Source organism: Homalodisca vitripennis, chromosome 6 (assembly GCF_021130785.1).
Source record: "Homalodisca vitripennis isolate AUS2020 chromosome 6, UT_GWSS_2.1, whole genome shotgun sequence".
Classification (NCBI taxonomy): Eukaryota; Metazoa; Arthropoda; class Insecta; order Hemiptera; family Cicadellidae; genus Homalodisca; species Homalodisca vitripennis.
In genome coordinates, this window is record NC_060212.1 from 107969354 (window position 1) to 107990211 (window position 20858).

The 20858-nt window shown below is 33.3% G+C and overlaps 1 protein-coding gene across 1 annotated transcript in view; it reads right to left on the reverse strand.

The window, feature by feature from the left end:
• Positions 1 to 1202: 1202 nt before the first annotated feature.
• The window catches only part of LOC124364706 (tripartite motif-containing protein 45), a 47339-nt gene continuing 27683 nt past the window's right edge, over positions 1203 to 20858 (reverse strand). The window contains exons 3-12 of the mRNA XM_046820396.1: positions 16738 to 16889; positions 15342 to 15494; positions 15068 to 15205; positions 12111 to 12347; positions 10900 to 11124; positions 8612 to 8807; positions 6201 to 6330; positions 4957 to 5071; positions 3374 to 3497; positions 1203 to 1843 (exon numbers count right to left, since the gene is read on the reverse strand). Of these exons, the coding sequence (XP_046676352.1) occupies positions 1719 to 1843; positions 3374 to 3497; positions 4957 to 5071; positions 6201 to 6330; positions 8612 to 8807; positions 10900 to 11124; positions 12111 to 12347; positions 15068 to 15205; positions 15342 to 15494; positions 16738 to 16889 (1595 nt within the window). The 3' untranslated portion in view covers positions 1203 to 1718. The remainder of the gene's footprint in view (positions 1844 to 3373; positions 3498 to 4956; positions 5072 to 6200; positions 6331 to 8611; positions 8808 to 10899; positions 11125 to 12110; positions 12348 to 15067; positions 15206 to 15341; positions 15495 to 16737; positions 16890 to 20858) is intronic.

Consider the following 20858-nt stretch of genomic DNA (forward strand, 5'->3'; position numbering starts at 1 on the left):
TTTTTTGCCATCATGCTACTCATAAAACTAATCTCAAAATCAAATCTAATCAAATTACTCTTTATTTTCAAATATACAATAATTACAATTTTAAGATTATTATTATTAAAAATCAAAATTAATAATAATTAATTATTAATGAATTATTTTTGAGATAATTTATTATTATTATCTCAAAATGTTCACAAATGCTCTGCCAAGTCCCATGGAATGACATGCACCATAATATTACTGTGTAGCATATGCACAATCCCTGATGCAAAATTTTATAGAGATCAGTTTACTCTTGAGTATTGTGTGAACCGACAGACAGCTATGAAGTGGTTTTTCACTCCCTCGAGTGATAGGCTTTGCTAACGCTTAAGTAATTAGTTTTTAACTGATTGACATTATAACAGAGACATTTTCAGAACTTGAAGTACTAGTGTTTAGGAACTTGTTACTCGAAAGAAAAGTTCTTGAGGATTTGCGTATGTGAATCAAACAACAGAATTTACTGTTTTAATTTTTTAGTCCTACTGGCTAAAATATAGGATTCCTGATCTTATTTCAAAATATAGTATTTCTAATCTTATTTATCATCCAAAATTAAATTTAAATTGTGAATTTTCTGTAATATTTTGAAATCCACTTTTTTAATTGTTTTTAGAAAAGCGCAAACATTTGATCATATTATTTGTTGTTTGACTACTTCTGAGATTTGATTGACTTTTTGACTTTAAAGTGCTTTAAGCTATTTTATTTTATAAACACTTTTGGGTAAGGAGGGTTGTAGAGTATAAGGTTTTCAGTGGAAAAGGAAATGATAATTTAGATACCTAATCTCTTATTAACCGTTTGAAAGAAAACATGGGTTTCAGCCTTACAAATTGATGGTTTAATTTAAATAAAATCGTTTCTGGTGAAAACCTGTCATGTTTTGTACACGTGAATTTTGTAAAAGATGGTTTTATTTTCCATTTAAATATGTTGTGTTATCAAATTCAGTTGATCAGTTTACTAGTTTTCTTTCACAAAGAGGTACTCTTTTATTTGATTACTTTTTCTTTACATCACTATTTTTAGCCAGATAAATCTCTAAATATGAGTAATGTATGCCTTTATCTGCTGTATTTAAAGGTTTCACTAGAGTCATATATTTAATTTAAAAGCATGTACCGTATATTTTAGAACAGTACTCCATAACTATTCAGGGCAGTAGGTGATATTTCATGATTTTATTTCCCTTCACATTTTACACTGAATACATTTCTTGATGATATTTCCTTTGTTAACATCTATAGCTCTTTATGAGGTACTGCTAACAACTAGTGTGCCACTTTTATTGAACCATTCAACTTCTCTTTTCTCATATGTCATACATAAATTAATCTAAAAGTATATAAAAGCAACAAATTTTGTTCAGCTGTGTTTATACCAAGAAATAACTTTTCATCCTCAGTTTCTGTTCAGTTAAAGCTTATAAAATAATAAATTGATAAAGATAAATCCTACGATATTAATGTTTGAAAATAAACTATATTAATTTATTATTGAATAATATGCTTAAACTTTCGTATGGAAATAAATAAAGGGAGAATGTTTCCAGTGTGCAAGAAGTACTGGTTTTATGTGAAGTGCCTAAGATGGATTTTAGCATTTCGTCACCGAATGTTCTAGCCGATCTCATGATTGGGCACTTCAACATCTACTCTGTCTAAACTGCATACTTTTGAATATTAGAGAGTGAATTGATAGTCTGGTATCCGGCTACACTCTGAATTATGCAGCAAATTTCCACAGCAAGACCAGTGCCTGCGGCCAGGGTGTCCTGTGTGTCCATGTCCACAGCCACGGTATCCTCCTGTAACATTAGAGATGAATTGATAATTTAGTGGCTACACCCTGAGTTATGCAGCAAGTTTCCACAGCGAGACCAGTGCCTGCGGCCAGGGTGTCCTGTGTGTCCATGTCCACAGCCACGGTACCCTCCTGTAAAATTAGATATAAACTGATAATTTAGTGGCTACACTCTGAGTTATGCAGCAAGTTTCCATAGCAAGACCAGTATCTGCGGCCAGGGTGTCCTGTGTGTCCATGTCCACAGTCACAGTACATTATTTAGGTTATTTATTCCTATCAGATGACAAAGGAACATTGTTTATGCAGAGGTCGATTCATTATCCCGATCTGTCAAGTATTCAACTTGTAACACATAATGTCAGAAATTGTCTTTTTAAAGAACAATCAATTTCACTAATGTAAAAACAAGTAAACAATCTTTATAAACAAGTCATCCATGAGTTTACTTATGGCAAGGTGCTGTGACTTCAATCAGCTAACAGAAGCCTGATGAATATTATGAATATTTAGAAAAAAATGACAACTAGAACAGAAAAAATATACAAACATGTGTTTCACGTTTTACCAACAATGTTCTCTAATGTTTACTTAGTGATAGCAATTCAAGAATAGGCCACAAGATAAAACTATATGATGGGCTGTGATGTTTCGTTATATGCACATCATTGTAAGGTAGTGCGTCCACATAACATCAAACTGAAGGGTTTGATGAAAAGTAACTTTCAAAATCTTAAAATCAATAGCAAGCTTCAGATTAATTAAAAAACTTCCCTTGGAATGATAACGGGGTTTCGGAAATTTGCCATTGTTTTATATTAAAACAATTGAACATTATATAAGGTTAAGCTTGCACAAACATGTTATAATACTTCTCTTTTTCATTTAATTCAAGTTATCTCGTTTTTAAGATGTAATTAATTAGCATCCAGAAGCTATTTAGTTTTCAGTTCTTTTTGTTTGTTATTGAGAAAAACAATGTATAAAACTTTTTGTACCACATTGTTTTGATATTAAAGAAGTATGCTTTAAAAGAAAATCTAAAATGTGTTTGAATGCGTTATATCAACACGACCCCTCTCCTCTGCACGTATTCACTTCTTCTCTGCTAAGTATAAGATCTCACCCTCTCTATCTCACCATTCTTTATTTTTTTACCCATTTTGTGTACCTTTTATGTCCCCTGTTGTGTGTGCTAAAGTGTTTGTTCTTCTGGGAACGTGGACTATCTGTCAGTGTGGACCTCTGGAGCCCTGGAACTCTGGTGTCTTCTACCTCTAATCTTGTGCACCTGGTTCAGGAACTCATCTTGTGGTGGTGCTTGGGAAAGACAACTTCTCTTGTCTTCTTTGGTACATTCCATAAAATGCCCCATCCTTAAATTGTATACTTTAATTTTGTTGGAAGCTGGAGACCTTGACTGGTCCTCCCAACGTTTTTTAAACGTAAACACTATCAAATAGTTGATTTATTCATTTTATTTCTTTTCTCTACATGACACTTAGTGTAAACCCTAACTAAACATTGCAGTCACCTGGCATTCGGCCACCACAGCCACAGAGAGCATCCTTGCTGCCGTTGCTGGAGCAGAAAGTGCAGCAGTGATAGACGCCAGGGTGGGGCCTCAGTGTGGAGACGGACACGTTGAATGGACTCCCCTGAAACCGTAAATCTCAGCCTCAATTGGTTGGCTTCCACTACAAATCTTGTAGATATCTTCCAATCTTTTACTTTATTTAAATAATTGAGGCTTGCCAAACATTTTGAATGTCAGTCTCTACTCCAATACACAAATGGAACGAAATTACATAAAGCATTACAGGATAGTAAATTAGTTTTTAAATATCATTCCAGTAAATGTCACCCTTCATTATAAATTAAATATTCATAACTAGCACATTTTAACACAGATTCATGACACATTTTAACATAACTTTATAACCATGTTAGACAAAATTTAACACTTTTGTTTTTTTTTTCTTTTACTCCCTTTTCATAATGCTTTTATAAAACCAAATAATTTCGTAACATTTTTCATTCTAATATGCATTTAATTTCCTACCAATATCACTAAACTGACGGGAAGTTGTTCAACAGTGATATGCGAAGGTAACATTTCTTTACGAGTCGGTTGAACAGTTTATTACTCTTTAAGTGTCACTAAATACTAAACATTGAAGCAGAAAAAACAACTATTTGATAAAAGTAAAATAAATCAACATCCACCTAGCAAGTGATCACAATAGGTCTGGTGTACAGAATAAAAATGTTTATGTATATTTAAATAAACTACGTGCTGACTAACTATTTCACAACCAATAGACTGTATATTGTTCAATCATGTTCTGTCAAAAAAACCGCTGGATGATATATCATCCATTTGTCTTTCTTGTTACAGACAAGCCGATTTGTATAAACATTATGTTTCATAGCCTTGGGAACTTCAATTAAATGTCTGAGTTTTCCTGATCAGTGTAATTTATTTATATCATAAAATAGAAACAAAAGTGTGTGATTATTATTGTTAAAATACATTGTGTGTAATACCACTTAAAGTAATGCAGAAAAATTGACTTATCTTAAAATTTTTCATCTTCATCCTTAAATATAATTTGGCATACTATTGTTTAAGTTTACCTTTAGAAAATATTTATTCCCACTTGAAAATAATGTTTGGGTTTTTATGCTGTTAAGAAGCAAACTTAGGTATTAACAGTTATTTTATATATTCAATCCTTAATGAAAAAAGACAAAGTTTATCTAGATATTATACTCAAATGTCAACAGACAATTTAGTTAGAAATATTTTAGTAAAAGAATATAAAGAGATACTTTCTACAACTCCAGTGATGAATTGTTTTGTAGATGTCTGTAAATTTCCCATTTTGAGAACAGTCTTTTTCGCTCATGCCTAACACAACTTGGATAACAACAAATTCTAGTAACATTGAAAAATATTGTTTTATCACGGTCCACATACGGTTAAGGATGTAAATATAATCTTGTACAATATTGGCAATTGTAATTTTGGGATAAATTTTCATATAGAAGTTAACAAAAAACCTTGTCACACTGTTGAATTGAAGGAGTGTAATAAATTATGGAAATATTATTTACATGTATATGTTTTCCTTGGATGGTAACACTGAGACTCATGTTCCCTGAAGAGTCTGGAGTGAAGGATAGGATGTAAGTGCCATCGCCTTGGTCAGCAACCTGCACGGCCACTCGCCTGTTGGCAGAAAATCTGATCTTGTATAACATTAGAGTTGGAATTTCCATACTGCTAAGCGTACACATACAGTACAATAAGCGTAAAGTTAAATACAACCAAACTAAAAATGTAAAAATAAATGCATTGTTAAGATTAAATTATGTAGTAATAACCAGCAATTTATACCAAACAACTGAAAAGTATAAATTACTGCAGTAGTGTGTCTATTACTTGGCTTTGAAGGGATGACGAATCTGAATTAAGAGCATACCACACTGCGGATATGGGTTAAATCGAAAATAAAATAAATTTGATAGGCCTAATTCAACGTAACTGATGTATTTCAGCAAGTTGGATTGCTCATATATTTATATCTAAAAATACAGTTTTTAGGGGGTTCTAGATCCTCAAAAGCAGTGGTTTATATTTTTAGCAAAGAGAAACTGAGCATGCCTTTGGTTATACTGTATCAAACTCTTCGTTGTTAAGTAAAATAACAATAATGTTTAAGTTTTGTCTAATATGGCCATATTTTCATTTCCAAATACAGGAAATTATAGTTCAATTAATGGTAATGTTATTGCAGTTGCTACCAGAGGCATTTTGAAAGGTTCAATCAATCCAAAAATAAACAATTTGCACAAATTTTCTTTCATTCAACATGTAATAGCACAAAGACTTTGGGGGTTCTCGTTACAAATAAGTCAAGTTTTGCAGTAAAAGAATTTTCTAAAAGTATAAATTCCATTTTTCTGTATGGGGATGAAAGTAACAAAAGCTGAAAATCTTAAAACATTCTTGTTAAAAAGTTAGAATAAATTAGGATTTTAATTTAGGATAAAATGAAATATTGATACAGGTTTTTTATTTTTGACATTTGACATATTACTTTAATACAAATCATCTCTTAGAAAAGAGTTTTTTATTTCTATGATTTTGAAATTTAAAAATTAATTTTCATTAATTAAATGTTATCATTTATTGTCCACCATTTGGCAAAAATGGCACAAACTAATCTGCAAAATTATCTCTTAAAAAAAGATTTTATTGTTATTTTGTGTGAAAATAAAACAATAAATGCAATATTCAGTAAGTGAAGAGAGAAAGTTTATGACATTTTTGCACTTTTTATTTACAAATTATGTACCTCTGAGCAGCATCTCGATACTGAAGTTCTGCTATCACTTGTGTACCCCCATGGCACACTGGCTGCTTCTCACAATCAAACGTACTCAGTGTGAACTCTGCCTTCTTGTGTATCCTGCAGTTCAGCAAACCTGACAACATGAAAATACCTAAAGTTTTCAACAGTTTTAACTTTGCATAAAAAAATAGTGATTACTTTTTTTATCAATATTGTTGTGATTAAATTTTGTAGAAATTTCTCTGAATTCTGTTATATGCTTAGTAATTTGTGTAAGAATATAAAATTAGGTTTTATATTATTTATGACCGTAATGAGATACTGTGACACTGGTTTAGACATTTCGACTAATTTTTCTTTGAGTGAGCCTACCTTTAGCCTGCTGTTCACATTGGTAGGCAGAGACAGCCTGAATATTGATTGACCACTTCGTAAATGGGATGTAATTTTACTGTGAGGGAGTTACAAGCATAGAATCTACAGTTGAGGCAAAAGAATTTCTCTCTCAAGTTTTTAGAATTGAGGGTGCAATCGATAAATTGTTTATGAGTGCATAAAGAGAGCAGCACAGGATAGTGGTATAGATCCCACCATGATGGGATTGATCACTGTCATGTTAAATAGAGGGGTGATAACAGCAAGGTTAGGAGAACAGTCAGTCATGATCAAGGTGGCAATAGGTTGCTGGGCAAGGAGGAGTACTGGTATCCTTCCTCTGGTAGATGGTGGTTGACAATCTCCTTGATCTTATTAACCAGGAGATGTTTTACGCCCGCGGGTATACAGATGACCTGATAATCATGGTTAAAGGAAGGCAGGCACAAGGAGGCAATTCTAGCTTCATTCAAAATGCCTTGAATAACCATATCATGAGTTAATACAACAGTATGAGGCTGTGTATCCTAATCACACCATTCATCAGAAGGAAAGTGACTCTTTCTACCCTAAAGCTGTCAAAAGAAATCACAGTATGAATATGAAGACCAGAAATTGACATGGAAACCACACGTAGAGAAGGTATCAAAGAAGGCCATGACGGTAACAGCATAGGCTGTAGGCATCTGGGCAAAACATGGGACCTTAAACCACAAATGGTCTATTGGTAATATGTTACAACAACAAGGCACAGACTACACTTAATAATGTATGACGGTTAGCCTGTCTGAATATCATCGGTGTTATGCACACAGGTCTGACTGCAGCCTTAGAGACTATGCTAGATCTGCTTTCTCTTTTGTTCATGTGTGGAAGAAAGCATTGACCAGTACCATACAGCTAAGTCGAAAACAAAAATTTCCTCCAGGGGACCTGAAGGGACACTTGAAAAACCATGGGGTGTCCTCAAAGAGGTAACATGCGGTGAAATGTCTAATACAGTTAAAGACATCATGCTGTTATAACTTTGAGCATCCATATACGGTAATCATGCTTGAACACCAGGAGCGGGAAGCAGGTGTGTTCAAAACAAAGCATGGATAACTCACTTGGTACACTAAAATGAATGTCAACGCTGGAATGGGCATTACAGATCTTCAATGTAAGGTTGCAAAATCCATAGGAAATGCATGCCACAGTATCCACAGTATTCCAAGAGGAAGTCTATGCAATACATGAATGTGCCTCAATAATCCTAGAGAAGGATATGAAGTGGACCACAATCAATGTAAAGTCAGACAGCCAAGCAGCACTTAAAGCTGTGAGTCAAAGACTGTGCTGGAATGCATTGAAAATATTGACAAGGGATAATCATGTAAAGATTGCCCAGATCATGTTGGTATAGAAGGGAAAGAGAAGACTGACAAGCTGGATAAAGTCCACTCTCTCGGCACAGACGACCTAAAGTGCCTGACATGCCTCCTCACTGGGCATTGTGATCTCAATTATCATCAGCATTAGATAGGAAGGGCTTAGAGCAACAATGACTCTTGTGTTGGAAGCGGACAGAGACTACATCATATATTCTTTGCTCATATGAGGCAACCTCTCGTAAAAGGTGCGGCCACTTTGGGAAGGTTACCATGTTACATAAAGCAATGGCAATTGTGAATCCTAAAACTGTCTTGCTATTTTTTGAGATTCAACCTTTTAGTAAAGTTTAGTAGGTTTATATCACAATAGATAGACCAACATTGGTTTCAGTGATGTGTGGATAGTAGTGCCTAATGACCTCTTTTTATTACATTACAATTTGGGAGAGCCAATGTCCGAGTGGTCTAAGACGTTGGACTTTGAGTCTGAGTTAGAGATAGCGCAGGTTTGAATCCTGTCTGTGACTCATGCACTTTTTATCAGTACCATCGACCTTGTACTGTATCGACTCTCTCCCTTATTCTGTTTGATAAGATCCTCCCATAGGTCATTGGCCCATGAGAACGGGCAGAATAAAGCATAAAATTTTAGACACTTCTGCCTACCTTCAGTCTGCAGCTCACAGTGGTAAGCAGAGACAGCCTGAGTGGTGACCACTCCATAGATGGGATGTCCACTGATAACACCAGCTCTCTCTTCTGGCAGGAACTGCAGGCAGTCTGACACTTTGATGGCAGCAATCACCTCTCCAGCATTGCACCATTCCAGCCTCTGTAGTATAGGTGTCACCAGGCTCAGTAGCTGTACATAACAATCGGGTTGCTCAATAACAAACAATGCTAAATTTTAAGTTTATAAAGTTGCAATAATTTATAAAATTATAGTATCTTTTATAGAACTGCACTATTAAAAATCAATAGAACTTTTTGTTCACAACTAAATGTAAAAGCATATGATGCTGATTATGTACCTTCCTTAATTTATTGTGCTATGTTGCAAAGTTACTACTGACTAATTGTTTACTGATATTGTATGTGAACAACTTTTTTTATTCAACTTTGAACTTGTCCTGAATGTTTTCTTCTTTGATGAAAATACCAATAAAAATATGTTAACCCATGTTTACTATTTTGAATTGAATTGAATTGAAAAAAAAAACTATCAGTTTATTTCTGTTGGATGTTTTACACTCCTTTACCTTAACTATCCTAATGTGAAAGTGCCTTTGTTTCTTTGTTTTGCTTTCACGCATAAACTATTTAAGCGACTGTACTGAAATTGTACATGGACATTGTTAGGGTTCCTGGGATGAATATAGGCATATTCTTATTTCAAAAATCCCTCCAGGCTACGCCTCACTGGTCTCTAAGCAGTTAAAGATCCCATCTCGGTGTCCAAAGTTGGGAGATATTAATTGAAAGAGGCTCTTAAATGTAATCAACTGTTCTGTGTAAACATTGTTTTATGACAACACAACCATATGTTTTAAACTAACAAACACTTCTTATTTTATCATTGTGGCAACAAGGCAAATAAATTAATTTATTCTGGAATTTACTTAATGAACCAAATTATTGTGAATGTGCACATGTTGAATTAGGTTTCCTTAGACATTGTGGTATGGCATATTTACAGTATCTGAAGAAACAAAAACAGAGGGATTGAGCATTAGCATGATTTAACAAACCATTAGCTGATTGAGGAAATAAGTGAGTCTGTGATAATAGGTAGTGGTGTGATATACCTCAGGGGTACTTTAGGTATTATCTAGAGGTCACTATTTTTGGAAGAGTTTTTCTTACCAGTGACCTAAAAAACTACATTATTAGAAAGAACGGATTGTATTTGACTTTCTGTAAAAATTACTTGTCATTATGGCATTCGATTCTTGTTTTCTGACTCTAAATAAAAACAATGTGTGGATGAGAAGTAGGCCACACTGTCCCTATCTACTACTTGTTATTACACTATATAAGTAGGTTTAGATAAGGTTAACATAAAAATGTTATTAGTAGTGCCAAAGCTAAGATATATAAATATTTTTGGGTTACATGACTAAGGTTACAACTAACTTCAGCAATCGAATTTCACCCTCTATAAAGTTTTAATTTCAAATATCTAGAGCTTTGAGAAAAGGTGACTAAATATTTTGGGAAAGATTGGACCATGAGCATGAAGATAAACTGGTAAGTTCTCCTATTGACTGTTTGGGATTTGTTGATGAAAATATTCTTTTATCAATACATAATTTTATAGATTTCTTCTGTAATGATCATTTGACAACTTCGATAAATATTTTTAGGTATGAACCGTGGTGCTAATTTGTCTCAATATATTAGAAATTCTAGAAGCACCCCATAAATGTAATTTATATGTGTGAAGTAAAAACTCCTCTTCTGACTGTGTTCTCGGTATTACCCTGGCGATATATAATAGGCACCAAAGAACATGAAATGACAAGACCTCTTCTCCGCACCTAGGACTATGCTTACAAATGTAAATCTGATCCTTCCATTATCCTTGGACGTTCTCAAAACATACATTCTTGAATTTGTTTTTATATCTTGAAGAGATTTAAATCTAGAATAGATCTATTTTAATCTAGACTCTAGAATAGTTGGGATGTATCATTCAGAGTTATGATGGTGTGTATAGCAGTTAGAGCAATTATCCTGAATTAAAAACTGAAAACAAATAATGTAAATTTATTAAATTATTTATACAATCATTGCATTTGAATGGTTACAATTTAATACCATGTGACAGGTACCTCATCATGTAGATAAGGCAATTTATGTTAAAACATTTCTGACACGGTATTTTAAAAGTATAAACAGTATTAAAAAAAATCAATTAACTCAGTATTGCATACTTCAGAACACATGTTTATTACCTCTATATCTGAAGCTTCAGCCAACAGCTCCTGGCCAAACATGACAGCGTGACTGGTGTGCTCTGAGCGTGTCCGCAACTCCTCATGGTGGGTATGCAAGGCTGACAGTTTGTTGTGGCGCACCTGGTTGACCTCCCGGCGCAGTGCTGCACGGTGCTCTTCAATGGCTGTCTTGTACGACTCTGCGTACCTGTCTACCTCTGTCTCTACCTCAGCACAGCGACTCTGCAGATAGTTTAGAATTTAAACATTTGTACAAAATGAGATACGAATAAAAAAATATTGAAACATTTTTGAAATGTTATTAAAATCTTAATAATTCTTTAATTGATGAGGATTCTGTGGTCCCACATCTATTTGGACAAAAGTATTCATGTAAAACTCATTTTAATCACTAATAATTTATGAAGTAAATGGCATTATTTATATTCAATAACTTTGTTAAAACAATAGCTATTTATTTCTGTTACTCAATGAGATAATTATATTATTAACCAAATTGCAAGTTCAGTTAATATTTAACGAATCTATGTTTTCCAGAATAGATGCATTTCCTCAGATAAAAATGTCATTGATCGTAAATCACACTTTTGTACACTTTGACAATAATAGACTCAATGAATTGGTTAGTTACACGTTAGTTACTATTTATCAAATCACTATAATGCCTTCTTAAATTTCAGAATGTCTCCAGACAAAAAAGGTTCCTGAGGTTTTGAACATCCTGTGAGAAATATATTTCTTTATAAGTAGTCTTGTACACTAATTAAAAAAACATTTGAAATCTATACCTTCTTCAAAGGAGCTTATATGTTAACAATTTAGGATAGATTAAAAGTTCATGGAAATTATTAAACTAATACTCTGTATTGTTATATTCAGTAATGGATAACTAACACTTTGCAATCAAGTGGTGGTTTGAGGCTAAGTGATAGAAAGGACTTCATAGTCCTGACTTCACCTCTAATAAACACATTTTACATTTCATTTCAATTAGTTAAATATGTTACTTGTATTGTATTTGCAGAAATCAAGGGCATATTTAGTGTTAATGAAAAAATATGCTTGTATTAATCAAAAGAAGATTGATACAGCCTAACTAAAATATTAAGATTGTTCGTATTTCTTCTGGATTACTTTTTATCTAAAGTTAGTTAATGTAATAACGCTAAAATTTTGCTGGTTAAAAGTATTATCAACATATTAAATACCTTGATTCGATGCTCCAAGTGTTGCAAACGATTTAGATTGAGAGATGCTTCCTTAGCGATCGGGCGGGTTTTGTCAAGAGCATCCCGCAGAGTGGTGGCATAGTGACGTGCTGCACGGGCTGCCGTGTCACAGGGATGTCCACGGTGCAGCAACACACAACAGTCCCGGCAGACTACCACTCCACAACGCCCACAGAAGAGACGTAACTCTCGGTTCGGGTGTTGTTCGCACATCACCTGTCAGTAATAAGCTGATTCAGCTATATATCAGAGATTTCTGCTATGTATAATGTAATCTTCACTCTGCTTTCTGTTTTGATAGTGATAGGAAGTTAGGAATGACAAGCAGCACACATCAACTTAATTGCTACGCCTCTCATCTGAGGTGGAAGCTTAACCATCTGTTAAGATAAGGCCTCTTAAATGAAGGCCAATGAAAGAGTTTGCAAGTGTTCTGGAAATAAAGATGAAGATCCCAAATGCGCATAAGAAAAACATTTTACAGCTAAACTCCAGTTTTCCCATGAGTTTTCTGCTTTGAATTCTTGATGGAAGAGAGTAGGTTTTAATTCAAAAGACATTTTTCATTCTTCCACATTAAATTTCCCATGAGTGTTCACTTCTGGCTGGTTTATAGCTTCCAGTTAAACCCACAATGGGCACAGCAAAAACCAATGTGTCAGTTAAATCTGGGCAAACTTATGGGTGTCCAGGAGCGGCACATCACTAACCGCAAATGTCAAGATTCTGGGGCGCACTGGTAATTCGATAGGTATAGTCTACTGCGGGAAATTACTGTTGTAGTTGGTGAGGTTTGTTCCCTAAGAGACAAAGGTTTTTGCCACCCCCTGCCTGCTTTGACTGGAGAAGCTGGTTCAGAGCTGGCTTCTTCTACCAAGGGGACATGACTTGAGATTACTGCTCTAAACTTTTCCTCATGAATCTCGATAGGAGACGGCCCCTACTCCTATCCTTACCCATCCAAAATATCCAGTCACACTGGAAGCAGTGCAAAGGTCCTTACAGGACTAGGTGCAATTTTCTAAGCTTCTAAGAGAACAAAAAAATCTTCAGTTTAAGGTACCTTATATCTTGTGTTTCCTTCACCTTTTTAAGATATACATTCTATGATTTCCCCATGATATAAACATACGAGTGTAAACTGAGGACAATTAGGGGAATGCCTCTCAGTCAAAAGCGACATAATGGTACATTGCTTTGGTACTGTGTCAGCTGTATTAACAGGATTTCTATAAAATATCAACTCTTGCCTAAGTTTGTTTTCAAAATAATTGTAGCAGTAATAGATTTTTAAAGTAAAAACACCTTCACTACAAAATATGTTGAACATGTAACCTGTTATAGACCTGCTTCTGGAAAGTCAGTTCAAGTATCTGAAATATCATGTATTTTAAAACCTTTCCCAGATTTTTTTACTTTTGAATAGAGTAAACTAATTTTATAACATTTAGGACAAAACAATCACAAGGAACATATCCATTAATATATACAGATAGTTATGAATTAGAAAAGATTGATACTTCTAAATTCCTTGGACTTAATTGATGAACATCAACATTGATAAATAGCCTAATATTGATAACCATTTGAGCTGTGATAGCCATGTCAATTTAAAAAAAAATTCTTCTGGTATTTATGTACTTTGGAAAATTATTAGTTATATTTGTGTGTGTGTGTATGTGGTTGTTACTCTAAAATTGGTATATTATCATTTATTCAGCCGTATACATCATACCTATAATAGAGCTCATATAGCTATACGTATTTACGGTAATACATCCATTGGAAACTTAAATAGAATCCTCTTACTTCAGAAACAAGCTATTAGAACTATGCCAAAGTTGGAATGGGGAGAGTCCGAAAAATACCACTTTAAGGAACTGGGTATACTTAGAGTATACAGTATGTACATTTTAGAAACTATCAGTTTTACTAAAATATATTACATTAAAACTCTATCTTTGAAAATTGTATAGTCATGTTTTTAGAAAATTTTCACAGGAAATAGAACTTATTAAAGATAAAACAAACAAACACTAAAGAATAAAGTACCTGAAAACCCCCTTTATTCTGTAAACGAGTCTTATAAAATACAATAGTAAGAGATATTTATTTTAAATTATATATGTACTAAAACATTGTACTAAATAGTATTTTAAAATTGTGTTGACAGTTATTATAGTTATATTTTGTATTGTTTATTAACTATTTAATAAATGTGACACTACTATGTAAGTAGTACAATAAGAATAAATGACATTTTTATTTTATTTGATTTGACTACCAGAGTTTAAAAAGCTATTTCAGTTGTTGCTAGTTTTCACATAAGACACTAACACTTGGTAGTCTAAGTGTTAACATCATCTACAATAGCAAGAGTAGTACAAATAAAATATGTTTACAACTAGCTGTTTCCCGCGGTTTCACACGCTTTTTGTAAGCTTTACCCTTATATGAGCACTTCTGGTTCAACTGAATTATATTTCCAATGCCGATGTAGAGTTTGTCTTGTTGCCACGATCAAGAAAATCTGTCAAAAGTGTATGTTTATAGCCATTGTACAAGTACAAGTACTTTATTATAAAGTGGTCTAACACTCAAGCTTTAAGTTCAATCAGAAATTTATTTTAATAATAACAAAATAACTTAGTGCCTTCAAATAGTGTCTGGCCATTTAATATAGTAACTGTCTCGTAATTGCAGTTTATTATGGGCAGGCACTTTGAAAACATATCTTTTGGACATAGCATATAAACCTTCTCTGTGGAAAAATACATATACATAAAAATTATCATAATGATCGGTCACATAGTTTACGATTCTATAAAGAACATACAGATAAACATTAATTTATATAGTGTAGCATTGCTTCTAAGCCAAATTGTTGAAATTTTGTATTTGATCCCACATTCCAATTTTATTGCTCATTTCCGTACCTGTCTACGGATGACTGCTGCATCTGCATTATCATTGAGGGAGATAACCTCGTGCAAGGCGCTGATTCTTTGTCTGATATGAGCTTCACTGCAGAACCCGCACAAGTTGACCAGACAATCCTGGCATCTGCTCGCAGCCTGCAGTTCGTCCAAAACAAAATAGTCCATTAAAACTGTTTAATTTATGAGAGAAATATACGCATTCAGTAATTACAATCAATGTACAAATCATGCAAAGTTGGAAGTAGATGTAAATATAAAATAAGTGACTTACAGGAGCGTCAGTGGTACACAGGTCACAAGTTGCAGCTTGTTGTAAGGAGAGAAGAATACGGTTTTGAAGAACATAATTAATAGGTAGGCTTGATACACCTCCGCTTGGCAACTTGTTCTCCGACTTACATGTAGGGCACACCACGACTTGAAGCTGAAATATCAAAATTAAAATAGAAATATTTCATTTAATATACATGATTTCATTTTATCATCACTAATGACGATAAAAGATTTGAAAAAATGACACGTTTTCAGGCTTTTTCCATAGTTAATGTAACAACAACTGAAACATTATGTAACAAGAACTGATGTCTGTCATTTTCTTCAAGTAACAAGACTAAGACATAAGTTTAAAAATGAATTATAAAACATGGCACTAAACACAAAAGTTATACTTAACAAAACTCAAGTATAAACCTGATACCTACGACCAAAAAAGCGAGAAGAGGCATAAACAAAACACCACTACATAATGCAGATGGACTGCTGCAAAATGAATAGAATGTTAACTGTCTGATTCTTCAGGCAGGATGTAATGTGGTGAGAGAAAAAATGTACTATACTGTAGAAATATCTCCTTAGATTCAAAAGATTATTTTATAATATTTGACCAGCTAAAATATAATATAACATTAACGTTCTAGCTAAGAAAGTAGCCATGACAAATTTTAGGGGGTCAAGATGACTGATATTTTCCCGTAGTGGTCAGAAAGTAAGGCAAATGTAGTCAACTGCTCATTATCCAATTTATTCCTTAAAAAGTTCTTGACCCGTTTCAATGTTGAGAACAATATTTCAGCAGTACATGTCAGTAATACAGAATTATTTAAATAATAATAAACTGGTAAAAAGTAATTGAAAGAATTTGGGGAGGGGGTTTGGACCCCTTAGATCCCCTGCTGGCTATGTCCTTGCCTCTAGCCCAGAGGTGATTATATAATAAGAAAGAAACATCCTATTTACTATACTGTTAAATTGTCACGTATATTGGTTTAGAAATTGACCCACGATGAAAAAGTAAAAAACCTGTTAATCATAGAAAATCTGCTACAGCTGCAATGCAATTAATTCAAGTTGTCATAATATTACTTGGGAAATTATTTTACTTGTAAAAATATAGGTCTAATCTTTTGCACATTTTCTGCCTGTGCCTTACTGATAGATTACATAATAAAGTGGTAGATACTTGTAAAAGTTCAAAACGCAATATATCAGTGTTTAAAAATGTTCACCAGTGGTAAGACAATTATTCTTGAATACTATGAGGGACAAAATATCAAGTAGATATTTTAATTATCATAACACAAAAAGAGTTGGTATCATTGGCTTTTAAAGAAAACTCTCTCCACATATAAAGAAGATATTGAAGATTTATTCTAGTAAACAGTTCTCACCTGCCCATTCTGACCAGTGTTCTCACTGCTAGACCAGCTGCTGGGCTCGCTGCCGTAGCCAGAGCCTCCGGAGCCGGAACCATTGAGGCTACCACCCCCGTGTGTCTCTGTGGCTGCAGGCTTAGAGCCTTGGTCGATTTGGCTCAGAGAAGCTGCACAAGAATAACTTAGTAGCATGGCATTTACAGAATATCAGTAGTATTACTTTGGAAATAAATATACAATGTAATATTGACCATTGTTCGTCATATTGGTCATTGGTTGATTGCTTCAGCCAATCAAGATAAAGCTTCACTCCTTTCAACATACATTTATTGACATATGTGTGCTATTGACGGTTTTGATTTAACATATGTTGACTGAAGATGAGTCTTCACAGTGAAGTAAAATATATAAAATATTAGAATTTAATTGTGTTGACGCAGTATGTACAGGAAAAACTATATGTTAGTTAACGACACTGGCCATGTATGCTCAATAAGTAAGAAGATATCATATATTTATTTAATACATTGTTTCATATAACAGGTGTATATTATGTCTGGAAACACCCAAATATATCCTTTAATTATTTAAATATAAATTTGAAACCTCTTACAATCGTGATAGAGATTGGGCATCTACTTTTTGGAACAATGTTTTGTTATGTCACACCCAAACGAGGGACGTCCCTGCCGAGGGTATCGTGAATATTCTTAATGGAAAGCCTATACCTTGTGATACATAATTTTTAAAGGTAATAGCTTACTGAATTGAATGCCACAAACCGCATCTCCAAAGGAATTATTCTATCAGAAAATAGAGCATTTTTTAGTATTGAAAATTTACTGATGTTCAACAATGTAATTTTAACATGGTTCTTTGCCACAAAATGTGTTACACTAATTTTTTTAGCATTTTTTAAATGTTAAATTAAAATAAAATAAACAATTTTATTTTTAAGCTGGTTTCATTAGTACAAATTTACCAGTTTTTATTACAATGAATAAAACTTATGAGTCACTTTCTCTGATTACTTATGAATCTGTACTTGGTGTTTTCCAGTCAGCAGGAAGGTTTAAAGAGACAAAGGTTACTAGTCTATGAGAAACATTATTGTGTTATTAATCATCTGGTCTACAGGTTTCAGTTTGTTGAGCATGGAGCTTTCACTAGACAGGTCTAAGCTTGGGAATTACAAATGGACAAAGGTCATATCATTCCTGTCGAGTTAATCAGTGTCTCTGAAGCATTGCTGTCAACAAGTTTATCTAATTACAGTAGTTCAGTTTTTATTTGGCATTTTAATGGAATTGTCTGAAAGAAGAACGAATACTCTGTTATGATGCGAGGATATGGCGATCGTCAAAGATCTTATCGGGAAGTTTTGTAAATTTGTTTAATGACACTTTCCCAGAAAGGAATCCCATAAGTGTTTCAACAATATCAAAAACTATTGAGCGTTTTGAAATGACAGGGAGTGTACATAATCGGCCAAAGTCGGGTAGGATACAATCTGCAACAGAATGAAGAACATGCACTAGATGTTTTGCAAACATTTATTGAAGACCCACATACATCGCTCAGAAAAGCTGCACAGCAACATGATATGCACCCTATGTCTGTGAGTAAGATTTTGAAAATTAATAAATACAAACCATTTAAAGTTCATTTAGTCCAACAGTTAAGTGAGATGATTACGACAGAAGAGTTGAGTTTTGTGAACTTGTGATGCGCAAATGTGATGACAATAGAGATTTTCTGACCAACATACTATTTTCTGATGAGGCAACTTTTTTCCTAAATGGCAATGTTAACAGGCACAATTGCCGATACTGGGCTAGTGAAAACCCACATTGGAATTACTGAGTCCCCATTTCACAGCAACCACAAAAACTGAACGTATGGTGTGGAATTTTAGGTAACAAAATTGTTGGACCCCTTTTTCATCAATGGAAATTTAAATGCCGAACTTTACTACAATATGATCCAAAATGAAATAATCCCAGCTATTCAAATTGCATCAGAAGAATACTTTGATAATGTATGGTTTCAGCAGGATGGTGCTGCTGCCACCCCATTATGGGAGACAGGTAAGAGAGTATTTGGATTTAAGGTTTCCTCATAAATGGATTGGCCGAAGAGGAGAAATCGAATGGCCTATAAGATCTCCGGATTTGTCACCAATCGATTATTTCCTATGGGGTCATTTAAAATCCAATGTTTATAGAAGAAAGCCTCATAATTTGGAAGACCAAGAAACAGGATTATAGAGGAGATTGCTTTTGATAACTGAAGAAATGTTAGGCAACTCTGTCGAATCATTTTACACAAGATTGGCTCATTGTCAAACCGTAGAAGGAACACACAGTTCGAACAATTGCTTTGACACCAAATGCAGGTAAAACGTTTGTTGTAAGACTTTTCTAACAGCATACATATATTTTTTTATTTGAAATAAGAAATCAATAACATAAGTATTTCCATAATTGTACTGTAATAAAAACTGGCAAATTTGTGCTAATAGAACCAGCTTAAAATGAAATTTTTGTTTTATTTAATTGAAAATTTAAAAAAAATGCTAAAAAAATTAGTGTAACACATTTTGTGGCAAGAACCATGTTAAAATTACATTGTTGAACATCAGTAAATTTTCAATACTAAAAATGCTCTATTTTCTGATAGAATAATTCCCTTGAGATGCGGTTTGTGGCATTCAATTCAGTAAGCTATTAACTTTTAAAATTATGTATCACAAGGTATAGGCTTCCATTAAGAATATTCACGATACCCTCGGCAGGACGTCCCCCGTTGGTGTGACATAACAAAACATTGTTCCAAAAAGTAGATGCCCAATCTCTATCACGATTGTAAGAGTTTCAAATTTATATTTAAATTATTAAAGGATATATTTTGGGGTGTTTCCAGACATAATATACAACCTGTATATATATATATATATATGAACCAACTTCACCAAATTGTTCAGGAGGTCAAACTGAATTTTTGTTAACACTTGGCATAGATATTAGAAACATGAACATAAGTTGTAAAAAAATATTTAAAAAATCTTATATGTATTTTCAAAATGGTGGCCATTTAAAATATTAAAACCTAAATAACTTGAAAACCAACCGTTTTTTAATGGCCGCCATTTTGAAAATACATATAAGATTTTTTTAAATTTTGTTTACAACTTATGTTCATGTTTATAATATTTGTGTCAAGTTTCAACAAAATTGGTAAACCTGTATTAAAAATAAAATTAATTGTATGTAAAAAACAAAATGGCCGATCTAAGGTAAACGAAGCAAGATAGGACTATACATTATATAACATTTTTCGTTCAGTTTGACCTCCTGAACAATTTTGTGAAGTTTTCCTGTAATTTTGGGACACCATTACTACATTTTACATGTATATAAAATGTAGTAAATAAATATATTATAACTATATCATAATATTGTTATAATATATTCATGTATTGGATCAACAATAAATTCTCTAACAACAAGGATGACAGGGCACAGGTATGCATATAAAAATAAAAAGACAGAGTAACCTGTAGGGGCACATGGCTTGAAACATAATTTAAATTTTGAAGAAGTATATTCAGTGAAATCAATTAGAAAGATATCACAAAATCTAAGGACAAACAACTTAAGAACTATGGAACAAGCCCATCAGCTCTTCACTAAATCAAAATTTCCAAGTAGATTGAATTTAAGGTGATAGCCAATAAAGTTAATTTATTAAATCAAATCATAACCATTCTACCTCATTCTTTATTTTTAATTTCTGTGTTGATGTTCTATGTTTATTATGTTATTACATGTTATAATATTTTGTTTAAATTCCTGAAAATTGTTTAAGCCAAAATATAGAAAGTGTTTATTAATATCTTCCTACTTCTCATTTTGAAAATTAATATACAGGGTGTCCACGAGTAACCCAGCAAACTTCTCAGGTGATTTCCTTTCATCAAAATAATAGAAAAAGTTCATATAAACATATGTGTGGAATTGCTTTGTCAGCGAACTATGGCTAATGAATGATTCCACCTGATTTTCTGGGAAAGAACTAAAGTGAAACTTTTTGGCGTGAAGTTAGGTGTTAAATTTATTGTATTTTATGTTAAATGA